Below are 22561 nucleotides of genomic sequence, written 5' to 3' on the forward strand. Positions count from 1 at the left end.
ATGGCCATACTTATATTCTTATTCTGTCCCCTTTATTGCATGATCAGTCTGGAAACAAAATTTATGTTAGTAAACTGTTTTCAATTCTCATTAATTTCCTCCAGTATAAAAACATTTAAAAGATCATTTAACTTCATCATTCATATTTCCAAACTGGAAATACAGTAGTGGGATGAAAAGTGACAACTTAATGGCCTGTTTCAAACATGGTATATTTTGTTGTCACACTTAGCATGAATTTTGAGTATTTAATGCAAAATATCTCACAGTTTGCGTGTAGCCATTTTCAAGTTATTCATTTTAAAAAAAACCCACCATGTTCAATGGTTGTAAAATATAAGGTTTTAAATACTGTATCCAAAAAAGAACAATTTAAAACAAAACAAACAAACAAAAAAGGAATCAAGAAAAGAAAGCCTCTAAATGATTAGCCTATGCTATAATCAATTTGAGTATTTGAATGTTTGTTTGTTTTTTACTTTGATGTGTATTATATGGGTACAAACTATAGTAAATGCATTGTTGCATTCTTGTTGGATGACAAACCTTTTAATTAGAAGACATTTTTATTGCTTTTTTTGTTTATTGCAAAATTTGAATCAACTCTTATTCTGTATTCATTGCATTCAACAGTATCTATGTCCTCAGATCAGACTAGACAAAACCACAGCTTTTTTTGGTATGCAGCTCATGCCACAACACTGTTGCAAAGTCATCATTAATGCAGATTATATATAAAGTAAAACCTTGAATATCAAAATATCATGGGGTACAGTGTATAAATTTGAACAACTGAAATTTCAAATAGTTGAAGGAATTTGCAAAGAAATTTATAGGCAAAAAGGAACATAATTCTGGTTCAGATTGCAAGGATTTGTTTAGCTGAAGTAGTTCTGTATAATACAAATATAAATGAGTTTCCTCCATCCCTTATTTCTCCCACTACATAATATTCTAGGAGTTTCAGGTCCCTGTTTCAAAAAGCACTTAAACACATACTGAAGTGCTTTCCTGAATAGGGATGTTTTTTTTAAATTCAAGCCTGAGTCAGGATTAGTCTTCTGAACTGCAGTAATATTGGAGCTGATTAGAATTATTAGTGTAAACTCTGCCGAATAAGATGTTATTATTGTATTTTTAGTTTTGCATGTAAATTCAGAATCTTTTATAGAAAATATTTATGTAAAATGTAGCACATGCAAACAGTGGCAGTACAAATATACAGTAATCAAGGATCTTAGAAGCATATTTCTACATTGATGTCCGTGACTTATGATCATAAAAAAATCCCATGCAGAAGATACTTAAGGAACAATTAATGGATGTTGGGCATAAGATGAATCTTCTGCAGATCAAATTGTTTCGTGAACCAGGCAGGATTTTAAAGAATGAGTGAGTTCAATGTAGCAGAACTAGAGACAATTAGAAAAAAAAATGTTATGAGCCACTTACTGGAACAAGGAATTTTTTAATCTCTTCCAAGGCATGACTCATACGTGAATAAGCTTCCCCAGGTGGAGCAAACACTTCAATTAGAACATGAAGCTCATCGCTCAAGTGTGAATATTTGGCTTCCCCACTTTTCCTTAGTTCTTCTTCCTGTGAAAAAGGTTATTTTTAGAAATAAGACTCTATTCATTTTGCATTGATTTAGCATTTACAGCTAATGTGACAGAAGGGCATAATCTAAGCAGACTTTCAAACCCTTTGAGAAATAAAAATCTGGTATGAGCCACTTGAAGATTTAAAAATCACTTGAGTGTTTGAGTGATAAAAGCAGCATAATTATCATCTACAACAGATTGTAATCAGTACAGAGAAAAATGCTAAATACTTCAGAAATATTGAAATATCATTAACTCTAACGCAGAAACTGCATTAGGGAGACAGACAAGCTGTGTGAATCTTCACTGCAGAAAGGCTTTTCAGCCACACATATTTTTACTATGGCCCAGAATATTTTAAGATATAGAGTTTTGAGTAATTTACTGAGTTCTCATCAAAACAGTGCTATAACTTTTCTGAAAATTCCATGGTATCATTTAGGAAAAGGATGTTTCAGTTGTTAAAGCTCTAGATTTGATGTCAGGAGATTAGGGTTTTGTTCCCAGCTCTCCCATAGACATCCTGTGTAACCCTCTGGACAAGTTGCTTAACCTGTCTATGCCTCATTTTCTCCATCTGTAACATGGGGATAGTAATTCTTTCCTACATCAGAGCAGTGTCATGAGGCATAATTCAGTAGTGTTTGCGAAGTGCTTTGAGGTGCTTAGCTAGAGAGTGTAATACAAGAGCAGATATCTCTACAATACGCTATATATAATTCACTGAAAAGATGCAAATTATTGGAAAATTTGTCGTAAGGTTACGGCTTATTATGACAACATAATGGACAACATTGCCACCACTATACATAATGCACTCTAAACAAATCTACTGATAAGAAATATTACAGGTGGGAAAGCAGGGACTCAGAAGAAAGGAAATTAAGATTTAAGGTTGAAAGCTTAACTTTTAAATATATTTTTTGACAAAATCGTACCTACCTCTGTGCTAGACAATTATATCCCCTTTTATGGATGGGGAAATAATGATAGAAAGAAAAGTTAAGTAATTTCCCCAAAGTCACACATTAAGTCATGGTAGCACATGGGCTAAAGAAAGTGTGTTTCACTTGATTTAAAATGTTAATATTGACATGTATATTTTAGAAATCACACTGCAAAACTTTTGTCTTTGAAGCCTGAGCATAGATCTGCAAGTTCAGTTCATGAAAATTAATATCATCTCAGTAGTATTTAGTAAAGCAGGGGTTCTCAAACGTTTGTACTGGTGATTCCTTTCACACAGCAAGCCCCTGAGTGCAATCCCCCCCTCTTACCAATTAAAAACATCTTTTTATGTATTTAATACCATTATAAATGCTGGAGGCAAAGCGGGGTTTGGGATGGAGGTTGACAGCTTGCGACCCCCATGTAATAGCCTCATGACCCCGTGAGGGGTCCTGACCCCCAGTTTGAGAACCCCTGTAGTAGAGGGAGTTTGTTCAATCACTGTTGAAGAAATAAAAACAAAATCACGTCATCAAGCATTGCTCTCATACTGGTGTTTTGGTAGGTGAAGATTATATAGCATATTTTAATTTTTAAGGTGAAGCTCTTCTTTATTTGCATATTAAAAGTGAACAAAGTTTTACAGAAAGATATGTGAGAGTCCATTATGTGATAGAAATTCTCTTATACTAGATCAGAATTTTAGTGTCAATGACATTACAGCTTTACCACTTAGATCCCATGAAAAAATAGTCAAGGAGAGTATATGAGACAGTCTGTTACGAGATGTTATAACGAATTTCACCTATTGGAATAATTAGATATGAAGACTTTCAACAGAATTAGATTTTGCTATAACAAAACATGATGAAACAATGCAGTAATTGTTGCAAATGTCAGTCCTATTTCTCTTTGATTCACAACAAAGAGAAACACAAAAATTAAGTTCTCGGACTCTTTTAGGGAAAGTTACCAACACTCTTTGAAGTTTTATAAATGAACTTGATTATTTTTTAATGAAGTAAAGGGAAAAAATGTGTTGGATCACTAAGTTTATGATAGCTTTGCACAGGTAAAAAACAAAATGGACTAATATATTAATAATGATTTACTGTTGCATACCTTGTTTAGCAAGTTTAATATGTGTTGCAGTGCAGTAACATTATGTGCTGAGACAAATGAAACAATGTGATAAACTAAAAAGAAAAAACTATTTGAACTCTTTATTTCAGACTCCTTCCCATAAATTCAAAACTCACTGCCAGGCTGAGAGCCTCCTCCCAGCAGCAGCCTTTTCTCAATAGTGAATTCTCAGGAACAGCAGGGAGAAGATAGTGCTGTGCATCTCCTCCAGTGGTATCATCATCAATATTTCTTGCAGAGGCACGCAGTTTCCTGGGCTAGGGGAGATGGAAAGTGGCTGAATTTTCAAATGCACATCCAATCCCACATCAGGGATGGATAGCAGAAGATTATACTTCTTTGGCCATGAGGAGAAATAAAAGGAGAGGAAGACATACAGCTCAGGGCAAAACATGGCAGATTAGGAAATCACAACTTCTGCAAGCACAATGGCAATCTTGCTTCCAAATTCATTGCTCAAGACTAAGTGATTCAGGATTTAGCATATCCATACATATAACCATATAGGAGGGACACAAGAGATGTCAAGAACAGCAGCATCACAAAGCCCAGCTGGGACAGAGATTGTTGAATATTTTTTGCTAGGTCTGTCTAATCATGTATGAACTTAAAAGATCTAGAGTATGTACTTAGCTTCAAAATGTGTTCAAAATGAATCACACTAAACAATGTTCCATTATTAATAGCAAATTTTGATGGGAGGTACTTTTTTCTCCCCATAGTCACCCTAATATATAGCTGTCAGGTTTGACTCCCCACTTTCATAGTGTCTGCTTTTCTGAATATTGCACATGCGGTAGTGCAAAGAGGCAACTAGACACATATTTGGTAGATTACACTGAAGGCCTAGGGACTCTGACCTGGGCAAAATATTTCTGGACACTTTGTAATGTTTTCTTTCTGCTTGAAGTTTATAACTTCATCAAGAACTATGCCAAGAGACGCTAACTACCTTAAGACTCACATTATATGGCAATGGGATCAGTACTTTAAATGTATAAACATGCAGCAGTTACAAGCTCTGCATGCTATTTTGGCAAAGTTTGTAACTTCTGTGAGGTCTCAGATATGATTCTGCTTCTGCTGGATATGATCTTATAATCACAGATGATGATACTCACACACACTTTGATGCTTCATGGAAGTCACGCTCATACAGCATAGGCCTCAAAACTGATGCAATACACTGAAGTGTTCACCAAGTCTCACTAAAGACAAGAAAAATCCATTTTCCCAATGTTTAGTTCAACAAGCATGAAAATTAATACTACTTTTCTTACTTTTAAATAGAGTAAGGAAATTTCTAGCCCAAAAATTCATTAAGATTATAGATTTTAAGGCTGTAAGGAACCACTAAGGTAATTTTGTCTGAAAGCCTTCATGATATAGACCATAGTATTTCACCCAGGAATTACTGTAGTGGAGGGAATTATTCTTCCCTATTTAAATGTATGCTATTGAGCACAATAAACTGTAGTTCAGTCACAAATTATCTTTTGAAAAGGTGTCCAACGTCAATTTAAAGACTTCAAGTGACAATGACTATCATTTCCCTTGGTAAGCTCTTGCAATGATTAATTACTTTCACTGCTAGGAATTTGCACCTTATTTCCTATTTGAATCTTTCTGGCTTCAATTTATGGTGCTGCAGAAGCCACTCCATAGTTAAGGTTAAAAACATTATCTAATTAATGAGTTGCAAAGTGCTTTGAAGATGAAAAGGACTACACAATTACTTCAGTAAGTAATGTTAACTAAGCTGAATACCAATCCTAGTCCAACTTTCTTTCTTTTCTTAAAAAAAGCCTCTTTCTGCCTGAAGTTTGTCATGTGGAGACAAATAATATTCAGGGGGATTAATCTGAGGTTTATTGAGAAAGTCAGCTAACTTTTTTTAAAGAGTTATATCAAAAATGGTGTAGCTAGAAACTTCAGTTCTGGAAGAAACGTAGAGCATAGGAGTAGTGTGATATGGTTGAGTATGTGCCATAGGGCTTATATGCACCATGGAAATTTCAACATTTTGGAGTTTCATCAAGTCCCAAAGGAATTTATAAGTTTCTCCATCAGCTTTGTGGAACTCGTAAGTATTATGGAATTCACAGGTATCACCACCATTTTATACATGAGGAAACTCATACCAAAAGGTGGATTGACTTCTCAAATTTTTAAGAACCTACTGTACACACAGGACAGAGAAGAGCATAATGAACTATGAAAATATGCTAAGGAATTCAACAAACTGAGACTCTGATAAAATACTTAGAGACTTATAATGGTGGAGACCGAGTCAAGGTTTTTTGTTAAATCTTAACTCTTTTTCTGTGAAATATATGTAATAAAATTCTGAGACGTGTGTGCCACAATTATAATCCCAAATACATGCTTATGCATCTGCTTTTTATAAATAAGGGGGGCTCATTTATGTGACTACTGATTCATGTGGGGGATCCAACTTTGGCCTTGGATTTTTTTTGTTTTGTTGGATTTTTATAAAATGTATTCAGTTACAAAAGTCAAATGACTTTACAAACAAAGTTAAATTAAAAATCCTCACCACGAACAATATTGTATGCACACACACACATACACCCCTTTCCATGGGTGGTATAGAAAGGAAGTGGGCTTCCTGGACACAGATCGCTGAGAACACCCGGCTATCAGCTCCTTGATATTTAAGACTGGAGAACATTAGCTCAGGTACCCCAGATAACACCAATTACCATGTTATTGTGCAGGAACTGAGAGCAAGGCAATCTCTCAGACGTGCTTTTGTGCCTTAGTTTTTTAAGTCACCTGGGTACCTTCCTCCTTAACTCTTGTTCACAAATGGAAAGATCCATTTTCTACACAGTATTCATCAAGGAATTAAAATAAATACATATTTCTTATTTATACATATATCTTTATGGGGTTTGGATGAATGCATAGTTGAGCCCACATTTCACATTGGGGAAGGCTTCTGTTAAAAAATAAAACAAAACAAAAAACCTCTTCCTGACTACATATCAGTGATGTCCAAGTTTTCAGTCTGAAGTCTAACTATGTTATTTCCAAAAGGTCAGAGGGCCACAATCAATACTTAGGGGCAGATTCTGTGGCACCTTCCATTCCCTTCATGTGAAGGCAGTACAGATATCTCTTATACATCTATCCCTGTGGCCTGCGGCACAGGGGTCATGTCAGGGTAAAACTGGTTGAAAGTGTTCAAAATAGGAAAATGTGTGATGAAAAAATGTTCACAAAAATTGCTGAAACATTTTCCCCTTTTAAAACCAGGTCCAGTCAGGGATGGGAGGGAGGGAGAGCAGCTGATGTGTGCTGCACTTGCCAGCTGACATATGAGCTCATGCAGGCCAGACAATTGGTGCAAGTTAATGCAGCCTAGGCTAAATTAGGCTGAAGTAGGGAATCAGGGAGCCATAACTAGGGTGACCGTATTTCCCTAAACTGAAAACAGGACATGCAGGGCTGGCCTGAGCCACCTGGTGTCGCTGCTCATCCTGCACAAACATTTCTCCCCATCTCACAATTGAGCCAGGTTGCAGAGATGGGCTGGGCGGGTAGGAGGGAAAGAAGAGGAATGGGAATGGGCTGTGATCTGGGCCGCAAAATAGGGTGAGTACATTGGGGCTCGGAGCAAGGTGGTGAAGCTATTGACTATAAGCCAGCTAGTGGGGCATGCCAGAATAGCAAAGGGGCAGAAAGGAGGCTCCAGGTAGCAGGAGGGACCAAGTTGACTGCAAATAACAGCCCTGGGGAGATGGTGGTCTGCATTGCGGCCTTCCCCTATTTCAGATTTTAGTATCAGGAGGGGGCAACTCCTGGCCAGTGAGGGGAGAGGGAAAAGGAGCGAGCAATGGGGGAACATGCGTGGTCACTCTTGGCCGGTGGAACAAAACTTAGGGAGGGGGCAGATGCCTCCCCACCACCTCATAAATGGCACCCCTACTGGGATGTGGCAGAAGCGGACGAGTAGAGCCAGACAGGTTGGAGTGGAGTAAGACTGGAGAGCACTCCAGGTTCTGGACCCAAGGATGGTGGGTGGGGAGGACATGAGGCCAGGGTGGAGGCTCTGGGGCCTACTCGGGGTGGGAGGAAGCATGCTAGGCTTGCTACCCCAACACCAGCGGATTCTGTAGGACCCAGTCAGGCACTTACCAGCCAGGTGGCCCAGTAGGCCCGTGGCCCATGAGTCACGGCTCCATGGCCTGGCTGGAGAAGAGTTTGAATTAGGGCCTTAACTCCCCTGCCCTGTGATTGGAGTGTCACACGCTCACTCTGTAGCCCATCGCTCCCTATAGGAAAAATAACATGTGGCAAGGGAAGAGACATTCCAGACATTAAAAATCATGGATCTACTAATTTTGCATGTGAAATCATCTCACATTTCATTGGTGCAAATGAGGCCCAAAATACCAAAAAAAAAGGAGGAAAAAAAAAAGAAAAAAAGACAAACTTCCCATAACCCCATTACTGAATGTATCTTGGTTCATTTGGTCTACAATGAAGGCAAAGTGATTTCAAGACAATACAGAATGCAAGGTCCAGAGTTAATTGGTATCTCCACATTCACATCATTCACCAGCCCAAAACAGAAACAAACAAAAATCTATGAAAAGCTATGAAAGGACTAATTTAAGAAATTAAATTACTAAATATATGTATATGTATATGTCCCTGCCTGCAGGTATATGGGATCTTGGGGAGCAATTACCACACAGGTGGGGTGCCAATTAATTTCTTTATTAAAGGAAAAAGGAAGTGGTGGGAATTTAACAATGAAATACAATGGGATGGGGCGTATAGGATGTTTACAATAGACGATGGGGGGGTTCTTATTGAACAGTGTAGGGAGTTCTAACAGTGGGGTACAGTAAGTGGGGTTCAGCACAATGGGATACAGTACAGTCAATAAGCGTATCAAAAAGAAATGCAAAATAAAATGGTAGCTTCTATATAAAATGGTCAACAGTCTTAGACAGAATGTATTAAGTGGTTAGTGGCCTTATACACAATGTAACACAAAGGTATCAATGCAAATACAAAGTATATCAGAAAAGTGGAAGCAACCAATGGGGTGTTATAATTACAAGTAAAATCTGAATATAAGTGAATTTATGCAATGTAACGGTATAAAAGAAAAGTAATGACTTAATTTGTGAGGCCAGGATAGCAGATAATCTGTCAAGGAACAGGAGGGGGGAGGGGAGTGAATGATTAGTGGCAACTGATGAGAGGAGAGTGCGGCTGGAAGCAGCGAGAGACTCTGAAGCCCTGCAGGGTAAGGACAAGGGAGCAGTGTGATGGTGATCTTCGGTAGGGGAGGGGCAGCAGAGAATGGCTAGAGAGAGGTTTAAGCAAAAAGCGGACACCAAAAACAAAGGAAAAAAAAGCAGCAAAGGGTTTGGGAAGTTTCACAGGGGGAGAAGCAGCAAGGGGTTTGGGAAGTTCGGAGGGTGATGCAGACGCGGGGGGGGGGAAGCAGCAAGGAGTTGGGAAGTTCGGAGGGTGATGCAGATGCGGGGGAAAAGCAGCAAAGGGTTATAACAGGGAGACACGGAGGAGCACACAGAGGGGGAGATTGGAGCGGGAGAAAAACAGATACGGGAAAGTTCAGGGAGAGATTGGGACAGCGGGGAGACGAATTTAAGCAGCAAAAACCTTATCTGTCTTAACCAACGACTAGGCAAAACAACAAATATCACAATTCTAAGCAAAACTATAACAAGCAACTATACGGAGCAACAAAACAGTAAACTATAACAAGGCAGTTGAAACTTACAAGCTCTACAATCTTAACAAACTATGACTTATTAAACTAAAAAAACCAAAACCTATGGTGCACCTTATGCTATGCGGAAGTCATAGAGGGCAGAGTGGTATGTGCCCAGGATACGGCTCCCAAGGAAGCCAAGGGATGGTGGCTGAAGCCAAGGGATACAACTGAAAGCAGGGAGCCCCGAGGCAAAGCCCACAGGAGCAGAGCTTAGCAGCGGCACAAACTTATTTTTAGCAGCAAAGCGCCATGGAGTTGAAGAGAGGTTTTAAGACAGAGACCAAGGTTTAGCTTGAGTCTGTGTGCTGGGGAAACAGAGCCAGCAGCTAAAGTAATAAAATAAAAGTAGGGAAAGTTTCACAGAGGGATTTTTACCAGTCCCCAAGGAAGCAGCAAAGGCAGAAGGAGCAGCAACATCAGAAGAGGCAAAGAGGGCTCGGTACAGTCTCAATAATCAGGAGATCTCTCAGGTAGCAATTTGTTCTTCGTGGGGGGGTTTTTTCAAAAAACGGGGGTACGCTCAAAAAATAAAACGAGAGCGGAGAAAGGACCCCCCCAAAACCCCTGGCTGATCAGACCAGGCAGCAATGCAGGAACCTTTCTGATGTTTGTTTCAAAAATGTCTGTTTTTAAAGGCAAACTCAGGCAGTTTCCCGCCAGTAATCCTGATAGGTTCCCTCTGTCACAGGGGAGGAGGCACAGGGAAAAACCAGGCATGTAAGCACAGAAACATGTCTGGGCAGAGTCCTGTGCAATAGGTGACTCAAAAGCACATGAGGCCTATGACTCATGCCCAGGATCTTAAAAACACAATAGGTCTTGCAGCTCTGGACGTTGCCTGCCCTACACCGAGCCCAGGTTCAACGAGGTGATAACAGGACTAACCCTTTGAACAGGGCAGTGGTCCCATTTAGCACACAGCACAAGTGGCCATCCCTTTGAGAAGGGCAATGGCTCTTGTTAAACAACTCAAGGGGCCCTCCCTTTGAGAAGGGCAGTGGCCCTGGTAAGCAATTTAACAGCCAGGGAAAGGCGGCCACAGGAGGAGAACAAAAACAAAATGGAGTATGGGGACAGCTGTAAGAAACAAAATGGAACAGACAGTATATACACATATATATACACTTAAGTGTCCTTCTTTGGAAAGTTAAGGGTCCTAGATTAGAGAGTTAAAAACAGCGTTTCTCAAAATGGGTCCACCGCTTGTATAGGGAAAGCCCCTGGCGGGCCGGGCCGGTTTGTGTACCTGCCGCGTCCGCAGGTCCAGCTGATCGCGGCTCCCACTGGCCACGGTTCACCGCTGTGGGCCAATGGGGGCTGCTGGTAGTGGCGCGGGCCAAAGGACATACTGACTGCCGCTTCCAGCAGCTCTCATTGGCCTGCAGCGACGAACTGCACCCAGTGGGAGCTGCGATCGGCCAAACCTACGGACGTGGCAGGTAAACAAACCGGCCTAGCCCACTAGGGGCTTTCCCTACACAAGCTGCGGCCTCAGTTTGAGAAACACTGACATATTGTTTAAACAGTCAATATAAATATATTAAAATATGGTTTAAATGCAGTAAGTATAAATTGTGAAGAAGTGTTGTGCTTGTACTACCATACCTTCAAATGTAGTAATTATAGCAATTATAGTGGTAAAAAATGGAATATATTATTTTTCCAAACACACTGAAATATGTCTAAACACAAAATAGAAAGACTGACGGAGACTTCAAGTGTTTAAGTTTCTATGAAAATTTGTCAGAAAAACAATGGATGAGGTAGCTTAATTAAAGCAAATTTCTGGAAGAATAGGCATTTTCCTCGCAGAACAAATATTCCAATCACACAACTTGTAATACATTTCTAAGAAGAGTTTGATCCATAGCATCATTCAAGCATTACCACATCTATTACTATGCAACCTAATTTCAAACTTGCATTAAATGCATCCATCTCTCTCCAGCTATATTTACTTATATCAAGAATAGACAAGTTCTCGTCTTTAACAAACTTGTTAATAGTTTTTTTTTCAGATGTTTAAAAGCTACTCTCCTGCTCAGAGTCAGCTCCAGGTTTTTTGCCACCACAAGCAAAGAAAAAAAAAAAGCAAGCCAGACTGCCACCCCTTCAAAAGTGCCACTCCCAAAAGGCTGGAATGCTGCCCCTTGAAAAGGGCCACCACAAGCACATGCTTGGAATGCTGGTGCCTAGAGCTGGCCCTGTTCCTGCTCGATTAGGACCACAAATGGTCCCATAGAAGGCTAGAAGTTACTGCTAATAAGCTAGATAACAGTCCTAAAGCAATTAATGAAATTGCCAATTATTTATGATCAGAATTCATCTTGAAAATCAGTAGTAATAAACAGACAGCATTCTACATTAGACATATTAGGAAATGCTGTAGATTAAAAAAAAAGAATCTTTTATTGTTGTCAAACATAATTGTGATAGCTCTTGGGTACTCAGGACTGAGTCATCGTGTTACCTCCTGCTTCCAGCATGAAGAAGACTTACATGTGCTTAACTGGGTGACAGCTCCCTGACACCACCAGCCTGTTAGATACCCATGTACTCTCCTGTAGGCTATGTGTGCCCTTACTTTGCCTTTCAGGTTAACAGTAGGTGTACCCCAGATCTCAAACCCCTTTGAAGTGTTCCCCTACAGCGTTCAGCCTCTTATCCACTGAACAGTCACAGAAATACCAAGTCTGGTGTCCCAAAGGAACAGAGAATACATCCATCCCAGTGCAATCATACAAGTTGGTTTCTTGCTTAATACCACAACACAGATATCTTTAGAGGGAAAACAGGAATAAGTCTATTATAAAAGATTCAAGACTCAAGAAATAATGAGTAAAGATAATTGAAACAAAAAAGGTAACATATAAAACAAAGTCATAATACTCTTTCCACAAACTACATTTTACAGGTTAACCTCTTGTCTAAAGAAGTTTTATTTCACCAAGGCTGGTTCAGATTCTTTTCATACACGTAAACACACTGCCTGTTTACTTCCTAGGTGCAAGATGACAGGACATCTTAGTTCCCCAAATATAGTCCAGCAAGCCTTTGAAGTTCCCCAAATATAGTCCAGTAAGCCTTTGAAGATTTTTGAAAGATAAGGTTCTCTGCCCCTGCTGTGTGCATTTCATTGTTGGCTTCATATCTGTTGACTTCATATGTAAATGTGTTAGCTTACAGAGAGCCAGATACAGGTGTCTTTTGTCTGACAGGAAACCTGTGTCACAGCAGAGGTTGAGAAACAGAATCCAAGAGCATATTTTCAGTATTTTATCTATATCTATCTATGTATATGTACACCTCTACCCTGATATAATGTGATCTAATACAACACAAATTCAGATATAACGTGGTAAAGCAGCGCTCAGGGGGAAGGAGGGGAGCTGCGCACTCTGGTGGATCAAAGCAAGTTTGATATAATGCGGATTCACTTATAACACAGTGAGATTTTTTGGCTCCTGAGGACAGTGTTATATCGGGGTAGAGGTGTATATGTATACACACAAACACATGCATAAGTCCTTACATAGTAGCTATACATATATTTTCCAACAATGTTAATGAGCAGTGTTACCTTGGCTTTCATTTAAGACCTCACTTAAGATTCACTGATGTACCAGAATGTACATGCCAGAATCAGGATATTCTTCAACCCTCTTGCCAGTTGGCACTGAGAGGTTTGTTGGTCAAATAACTATCATTTGTCTTCTTTAAGAATCAGTATATACTGCCCAAAAACAATAGGCCTGAATTACTTGAAATACAAAACAGCTTTTGCAAAATGCATATGTCAAAGTAATGACAACACACAATTTACAATGTTTGGCATTTAAAACATCCAAAGAAAAATGTAAATAGACCTTATCAATATTCCAATATCCATAATTCCTCTCTATGAACTCCAGAAGGAATTGTGAACATGCAACACTCAGGTTTTACTATATTCCCATATCCAGAAATTGTATGAGATTCAGAGCTGGCTCTAGGTTTTTTGCTGCTGCAAGCAAAAAAAATTTGGCTGCCCCCACCCCAGCCCTGGGCTCCCCCCTGCAGCCCCAGTCCTGGGCTCTCCCCCCCAACCTGCACTCCTTGCTGCCCCAGCTCTGGGCCTCCCTCCACCCGCACTCCTCTGCTGCCCCAGCCCTGGGCTCTCCCCCCCAATCTGCACCCTCCTTCCGGCCCAGCCCTGGGTCACTGGTAACTTGCTCCCAGGGTGGGTCGCAGGAATTTTGGATGTGCACATAACACAGACAGGATTGGTTCCCATATGGTTACAGAGCTGCAATAAAGTGGAACAATTTTCAGCTTGTGTGACTGGAGGATATCTGGATGCATATTATAAGACTGTCCTCCAAAAATGAGGAAAAGTTGAGGTGCCTTTATTATTCTTTTGTTCCACTCTTTGTTTCTATGGGGAATTTGCCAGTGCAATATCACTGTCTTCCTTTTAAACAAACACAACTTAAAAAAAAAAAAAAAAAAAAGGCAATGGCTGTTGAAAATAGCAATTCCCAGCAAAAACCACTGGGAAGCACTTCTTGCTCATTTTTATCCTATGGTTTCTATAGCAAATTACAGTGGATCAGTATATTTGATCTGGGAGAAATGAAGTAACAGCAACCCAAATTGAGCTTAAGCACTCCTGAATTTTGAGGTGTTCAAATATGGAAGGCAGGTGCTAGATTCCCTTTCTGAATATTAGCTAAATCTGGAAAGGAAAAGTCAATTTCTGCTTCCATGGTTCAGAAGTGGAAATCCTCCTACATGCCTGGTACTGTATCTAAAACTGCCCAGGTCCAGTAGAGCCTCCCCTCCCTTACTTTTCATTTTAAATTCTAGTGGGATCCACATACCTCCCTTGCTAGGTTTCAGATAGAGAGGTCCATTTAGTCCACCCAATTCCTTCTTTGGGGGTTGCAAGGTGAGGTTACATCAGTATCCCTAATCCAGGCTGCGGATATCTTCTGAAGGGGATATCTGGGCCAAAGTCTTCTACTTCTTGAGCACACTTGTCCCCCATTCACAGTGCCACCCCTCTCTGCCAGCGAGCTCTCCATTCACAGAAAGCTACAGCTGAAGTTTCAGCTACCATACTCCCTCCCCCTCCCTTTCCTGTTGATAGCGGCCAAGGAATGCTGGGAAAAGTAGTTCTCTCCCTGTTCCAGGGCTGGCTCAATAAGTAGGGAGCTAACCAAGGAACTACAGCTCCCAGGGCCCTCTGTTGGTTCTCAGCTCCCCGGCTGGATCCCTGCCAGCTGCTGCCCCTGCAAATGGGCTGCTCCAAGCACCTGCTTGCTTTGCTGGTGCTTAGAACCGCCCCTGATGAGATTAGCAATGGGCATCGTGACTAGAAGTATGTTGACTTACCTGAAAGAAAACATTTTGAAACTCTCATTCACAGGTCTGAATGAATGCCCTTTGTGAACTTTTTGTTGCCAAAAGGTGAGATATGTTCCAAGGTGTAATGTACAGCAGTCCCATATTTTAAAAAGGGCAGACCTGTGGCATTAAACCACAGTCATGCATTGCAAATAGTGTGGAACCTGCACCACTTCTGAGGGAATTGCAGAAGGAACAGTTCCTGTCCAGGCTTCCCTATGCACAAGGGCAAATGCATAAGCAGCATGATCCCTGCTCCAATTGGGTGGATTATGCTTCCAGAGCCCAATTCAGCAAGTTGATTAAGTTCATGCTTAACTACAGACTTAGCAGCTTGAGGTTCTGATTCAGGAAAGCAATTATCCACATGCTTAAATCGCATTTTATGGAGAAAGATTTAAACATACTCTTAAAATCAAGTGCCTGCTCAGCCACCTCGCCTTTTTAAGGATACTCTCCTGAATAAGGGCCTAACGCCCAAATCAAAGGGATTTAGGTGTTGCAACATTAAACTTTACAGCACCTAACTTATAGGTGCCCAGCCACTCAGTGGAATCTATAAAATCTGAGTTAGGCACCTGTGCTCACTATACAAAGCCTAGAGTGAGAAAGGCATCTGAGCATGCTAGGCGGGGAGCCACATAAACCAGCCAATAGCAGATGCCAAGGAAAGTGTTCTCTAAGGCCTGCCCCTCTCAGAGTTAGGCATATAACTCTGGATTGGAAGAAGGCACCTCTACTTTGGATACATAACTGTGAACCCAGTCCTGGAGTCATGTGCCTGAGCTATTTCTTGCAAGAATGGCAACAGTTAACACTCAACTCCTCAATGGTCAATGAGGGAGACCTCCATTACAATCTTTAGCCCAGTGGTTAGGGAACTCACCTAGGATAAGGGGGACCCCAGCTTGATTCCTTCCTCTGGTTGATAAAGATATGGGATTTGAACAGGGGTTTCTGTCTCTCAAGTGCAAAAGTTTTTCCTAACATCCAACCTAAACTTCCCCCACTGCAACTTGAGACCATTACTCCTTGTTCTGACATCAGGTACCAGTGAGAACGGTCTAGATCCATTCTCTTTGGAACCCCCTTTCAGGTAGTTGAAAGCAGCTATCAAATCCCCCTCCCATTCTTCTCTTCTGCAGACTAAACAATCCCAGTTCACTCAGCCTCTTCTCATAAGTCATGTGCTCCAGCCCCCTAATCATTTTTGTTCCCCTCCACTGGACTTTTTCCAATTTTTCCACATCCTTCTTGTAGTGTGGGGCACAAAACTGGACACAATACTCCAGACGAGGCTTCACCAATGTCGAATAGAGGGGAATGATCACGTCCCTCGATCTGTTGGCAATGCCCCTACATATACAGCCCAAAATGCCGTGAGCCTTCTTGTCAACAAGGGCACATTGTTGACTCATATCCAGCTTTTCATCCACTGTAACCCCTAAGTCCTTTTCTGCAGAACTGCTGCCTAACCATTCGGTCCCTAGTCTGTAACAGTGAATGGGATTCTCCCCTTCTAAGTGCAGGACTCTGCACTTGTCCTTGTTGAACCTCATCAGGTTTCTTTTGGCCCAATCCTCTAATTTATCTAGGTCCCTCTGTATCCTGTCCCTACCCTCCAGCGTATCTACCACTCCTCCCAGTTTAGTGTCATCTGCAAACTTGCTGAGAGTGCAGACCACGCCATCCTCCAGATCATTAATGAAGATATTGAACAAAACTGGTCCCAGGACCGACCCTTAAGGCACCCTGCTTGAAAGCAGCTGCCAACTAGACATGGCGCCATTGATCACTACCTGCTGAGCCCGATGATCTAGCCAGCTTTCTATCCACCTTATAGTCCATTCATCCAGCCCATACTTCTTTAACTTGCTGGCAAGAATACTGTGGGAGACTGTATCAAAATCTTTGCTAAAGTCAAGGAATAACACATCCACTGCTTTCTCCTCACCCACAGACCCAGTTATCTCCTCATAGAAGGTAATTAGGTTAGTCAGGCATGACTTGCCCTTGGTGAATCCATGCTGACTGTTCCTGATCACTTTCCTCTCCTCTAAGTGCTTCAGAATTGATTCCTTGAGGAATCATTCAACACCAAACATCTTGTATTCATTGAGAAGAGGCTGAATTTTGATATTAGAAGACTCTCTTTAAAGGAAGAGATTGTTGCTCTGAAGCAACATCAACAAAACAGACACCTCTCCTAATTTGTCTCACTTGCTGGTTAATTATAACTATTTAAGCATTAAAATAAAAATAGTTGACCATTTGAAACAGTCAGTATTTTCAGCTCAGGAAACTGGAAAGTTTGAAGCAATCCATTCAAAAAACTGAATCCAGAGAACCACATTACTCTACATAAAGTGCATCCAGCTTGCTGGAGACCCAGTGGTGTAAACCTATAGGAACATCTAGCACTACAGAATGTTTTTTTCGCTAAAGAAACCTTTGATATTGTTATAAGTTGAGTTAAATCTTGTTGAACTTGGTGGGTGTAACTGCCATCCTTCATTTAAGAGAGAGGTGGGCAAACTACAGCCTGTGGGCCACATCTGCCTGCAGGACCATACTGCCTAGCCTCTGAGCTCCTGGCCAGGGAGGCTACCCCCAGCCCCTCCTCTGCTGTTCCCCATCCCCCACAGCCATGCTGCTGCATGGGCAGCACTCTGGGCGGCATGGCTGGCTGCAGCTGGGCAGAGTAGCTGACAGACATGCCACTCTGAGCGGCACGGTAAGGGGGCTGGGGCCGGGTGGTTGGATAAGGGGCAGGGGATCCCTGTGGGCAGTCGGGGACAGGGAGCAGGGGGAGGTTGGATGGGGCAGAGGTTCGGGAAGCAGTCAGGGGATAAGAAATGGGGGGGTGGATAGGTGTGGGAGTCCTGGGGGGCCTGTCAGGGGACAAGGGTGTGGATAGGGGTTGGGGCAGTCCAGGGACAGGGAGCAGGGGGTGTTAGATAGGGGGTGGGATCCTAGGGGTGTGGTTATGGTCGGGGGGGGTCTCGGGAAGGGGTGGTCAGGGGACAAGGAATGGGGGGTTTGTATGGGTTTGGGGTTCTGAGGGGGGCAGTCAGGGGGTGGGAAGTGGGAGGGGGTTGGATAGGGAGCAGGAGCCAGGCTGTTTGGGGAGGCAGAGCCTTTCCTACCTGGCCCTCCATACGGTTTTGCAAACCCAATGTGGCCCTCAAGCCAAAAACTTTGCCCACCCCGATTTAAGATAACAGATACAGTTTAGCTAATTTATGAAATAATAATGGCTCCAAATCAAAACAAAGGTAATTTGGGGGCTTCTCTGATATTGTTTTGGGGAAGCGGGGGTGTAGGTCTGAGGAGGCATGTTGGGAGAAGCACATAAACAGAAGGAAGCTACACACACAGCCCTAGCCAAGCATGATGTGGTACTGGCTGAAAGAGGCTTGGAGGTTGTGAGCAGAGAAACTGTCTCCTATTGTTTCATTTCTCTTGTGTTCAGCAGGACTTTGTACATTCCTTGTAAATAAAAAAGATTGCACAAAGGTCCCTGACTCCATAATCAATTTCTCCTGCTGACTGGAACAACCTATAAGACCTCAATTTTTGGCTAGCTGCTCAGATCAAAAGGGGTAACAGTATTTTCAGTTATCTGCTAATTCATTACTAGTACTTTTATTACAGAACAGCAGTCATAATATAACCACATAAAGTTAAAGCAGCTATCTTTCAAATATAGAGTTCATTTCCAATATTCTTGCCTGCTATGCTACACATTTGTTTAAAGGTACTTTTACTGATTAATATTCAGATAAGCTGTATGTAGCATCTATAAGTGGCTCATCTAGCAAGAAGTGCAACACTTCATCCACTTTGCTCATTATATTCCTGGATCAGTGTGGAGGCAATGCATGAAAAAATTTCTCGAAAGGCTTATGTTTCCAATCATCAGCTCAGGAATCACATCGGCTGCAAAATATGGAGAGACCCAAGGAAGAAATATAGCCTATGCCTGTGTTTGCTGCTTTATATCCTTCTGTGCCAGTGGTTCTTCTGTCCTTCACGTGTGACTGAACAACAACATTGTTGTGTTTCTGATGAGCCATGTGAAAGTTGCAAGGCCTTCAATCAAGGATCCAGGACTGGAACAAGATGCAAAGCCTGGAACTGATCATCCTGTTTAACTCAATTACTTTGCAACTGATCCATCCTTCTGTGATCAGATTCCCTCCATCCTGCCTTGTAGCCACAGAATGAGGAGGCTTTGTCTGTGCCAGCAGGAGAAAGAACACACTTGCCCCATTAAGAATTGCCCACGCCTACCCTCTTGGGGGCACTCAGCCTCCTCATGGGCTTGAGAAGGGGCAGTTTGTCTGTGGCTGTTTGGTTGGACAGAAGTGGGCAATGTAAGTCTGTTTGCTCCCACACATCCAAAGGGAGGGGTTATAAATCCTTTCCTCTGCCCTAGGGCACCTTCTGCATGGGGAAAATACCTTCCCCCTTTCCCCACCTTGGTATTAGAGTAGGACTAGGTCTTTTGGGCTTTGCTGTAGACATCCTTATAGTCCCTTTGGGGGCTAGAAGAGAATTTTTTCCTCATGGGCTGTTTTTTTCACTTTCCTCTCAGCACCCAGGGACACAGTGAGTAGGTTAGATTGTAAATTTAATTGTCACAACTTAGCAGGTGCCTAGTACATTCAACAAGGGGTCTGGTTCCATCGGAAACCTGAATGGGAAGCAGATCAGGAGAAGGCATCCCCTAAAGAAGCTGGGAAATGGAATGGAGGCTCTTAATGAAAAGTACAGTAAGGATCCAGTGCCTTTCCCGCAGCCCATTAATCTTCAGGTGACGGGAGGGTAATGGGATCCCTACAACATATCTGAGACCATGTTCATGAGGAAAAGGACTGACAGTAGTCCTCCACTAGGTGGAACAGATTGCAAAGGAAGGATGACCTACACTGGACATTGTCAAATAGCTCCCAAATGTGCTATTTAAAGTTGCAGCCTAGTTAAACCACATTCCTGATGTCTTGCCTTCCTACAGCGTCAAAGCCAAGGCTTTCATGTCTTTGCGAATGCTGATTCATTTACATGTAACTGATCAAAATATCAGCTCTTAAACTTGGATTGACCCAAGCCTTCAGCAGCTGTCAGTATTCATTACCTGATTCAGTAAACAAATAATGGTGATACACTATCTCCTCACTACTAGAATACAGGAAATAGTGACAAATTGAAGTACTGCAAAGAAATCTCATATTATCTCCTAAATATGTGAAGGAAAATGTTATTTTAAATAGTTAGAGATGAGTCAAATTCCTCAAATAGCTACTGATGGAGGAACTCATCTTGTAAACAGTTCCTCCTTCTGGGATGTAGGGGAAGAGTTTTACTATCTCACAAACATATTTTATGAGCAATAGTCATACACATTTTTCCATTCAGCTAGGTTCTGCATACTATTTATGAAGAGTGCAATACCACTTACCAGTGGAAAGGTGTGAATTTTGTTTAAGTCCCTTCCCAGAAAATCTAACTGCCTACTTTTATGCTTATTTACTGAATAAATTCAGATATCAGTGCCAGTTCTTGGATGTATCTTCATAAGTTGTCAGTATGCAGTATGGATTTATCAGACAAATATGTTGTAAAATGAGTTTAAGTTCTGTGTAATTTTATGTCTGACTTCCAGTTACCAAATGTGAATAAAAGTATTTGGAAAAAAAACCAGATTTGTCAAAGATCTCAGATAAAAGTGGTAGCTCACTTTCTTATGAGGGACAAATTTTGCAATGTGTTCATATTTACAGATCATAGTGAACTGAGTCTGAAGGCAAATTCTGTAATATGATTATGAAATTTCTAATGAGTGATGACTATACCAATTATATCAATTCACTAGAAAGCCCATTCTCAGTGTGACATTCTGTACCTTGGGGGAGCATCTTGTAATCTCCATATTCCTGTTTTATATATAATTGTGATATCGCATATAAAGCAAGCCGTGTGAGGTATCGGGGAAAGGTTATGAGCTGCTGAAAGTCACTGTTCTATCTAAATATGTATATCATTAATGGATATGAAGTAATGAGACTTGTGTTGTATGGTTGTCACTAAAATATGCCATGGATTTGGGAAGCGTCCAGATACTAGATCTCCAGAGACAATGAGAAAGGAGGTAAACAATGCCCAGGTGGGTGCTGAACAGACATTACCAGGCATTGTCCAGCAGAGGAGTTACAGTTCAATGATTCACTTACAGGAGAAACATGGGACTATTGCTTTACCTTGTGACTCTTCAATGCCCACCAGACATGCCTGGACTTCTGTTCTCCAAGCACATGGAATTAAGGGTATAAAACAGTGTACAGGGGCCCCATGAGGGGCCTTTCTCCCTCCCCCACCTATGCTGCAACTAGCAACAAGGACATTCAGAAGACTGAAAACTTGAACAGAGGATACTGGCCTAGGTTTCAAGGGTGAAACTTGTGTACTATGAATGGCAATATCCCGTGGGGTGAGGAAAACTGATTAATCTAGATGTTACCCAGTCTAATAGGGTTGAGAGTTGCTTGTTACTAGCAAAGCACACTGAGAGACAGCCCAGGCTGGAGAGTTTAAGGAGGCACAGTAGTCCCACAGACCCAGGCTGCTCCCAGGGGATCCCATCACACTTGGGACTCATTGGCAAACTGTTCCCAGAAAGTAGTTATCAGTGGTTCACAGTCATGACAGAAGGGCATATGAAGTCGGGCCCTTCAGGGATCAGTTCTGGGTCTGGGTCTGTTCAATATTTCCATCAATGATTTAAATAATGGCATAAAGAGTACACTTATAAGAGACACCACGGTAGGAAGGTTGCAAGTGCTTTGAGGGTAGGATTATAGTACAAAAAGATCTGGACAAACTGGAGAAATGGTCTGAAGTAAATAAGATGAAATTCAATAAGGACAAATGCAAAGTACTCCATGTAGGAAGGAACAACCAATTGCACAAATACAAAATGGGAAATGACTGCCTAGGAAGGAGTACTGCGGAAAGGGATCTGGAGGTAATAGTGGACCACAAATTAAATGTGAATCAACAGGGTAACACTGTTGCAAAAAAAGCGAACATCATTCTGGGATGTGTTAGCAGGAGTGTTGTAAGCAAAACACAAAAAGTAAGTATTCTGCTCTACTCAGGGCGGCCCAGATGGGGGGGGGGCAAGTGGGGCAATTTGCCTCAGCCCCTGGGCCCCTCAGGGGCCCCGCAAGTCCTAGCCTGGTGGTGGTCTGGGTCTTCAGCGGCGGGGGGGCCTTCAGCGCTGCCAAAGACGCAGAGCAACTGAAGGGTCCTCCCGCCGCCAAAATGCCACCAAAGAACCGGACCGCTGCCAGGTGAGTACAAGCGCCGCAGCTCCCCCGCTTTGCCCCAGGCTCCCCGAATCCTCTGGGCGGCCCTGGCTCTATTCTGCGCTGATTAGGCCTCAGCTGGAGTATTATGTCCAGTTCTGGGCACCACATTTCAGGAAAGATGTGAACCAGTTGGAGAAAGTCCAGAGAAAAGCAACAAAAATCATTAAAGTTCTAGAAAACATGACTTATGAGAGAAGATTGAAAAAAAACTGGGTTTGTTTAGTTATGGAAAAGAGAAGACTGAGAGGGAACATGATAACAGTTATCAAGTATGTAAAAGGTTGTTTCAGGGAGGATGGGGAAAAGTTGTGCTTCTTAACCACTGACGCTAG

At 41.8% G+C, this 22561-nt stretch overlaps 1 protein-coding gene across 3 annotated transcripts in view; it reads right to left on the minus strand.

Moving 5' to 3' along the window:
* KHDRBS2 (KH RNA binding domain containing, signal transduction associated 2) overlaps positions 1–22561 on the minus strand; it is a 669346-nt gene that overhangs the window by 349690 nt on the left and 297095 nt on the right. For 2 of the 3 annotated variants that reach the window (XR_003999511.1, XM_030555661.1), the window contains exon 4: positions 1453–1599. The exons of the other annotated variant lie outside the window; for it this stretch is intronic. Coding sequence is in view for 1 of the 2 variants with exons in the window: in XM_030555661.1 (XP_030411521.1) it covers positions 1453–1599 (147 nt within the window). In the remaining variant the exon portion in view is untranslated. The remainder of the gene's footprint in view (positions 1–1452; positions 1600–22561) is intronic. 3 annotated transcript variants of the gene reach the window in all.

The sequence above is a fragment of the Gopherus evgoodei genome, chromosome 3, assembly GCF_007399415.2.
Source record: "Gopherus evgoodei ecotype Sinaloan lineage chromosome 3, rGopEvg1_v1.p, whole genome shotgun sequence".
Classification (NCBI taxonomy): domain Eukaryota; kingdom Metazoa; phylum Chordata; order Testudines; family Testudinidae; genus Gopherus; species Gopherus evgoodei.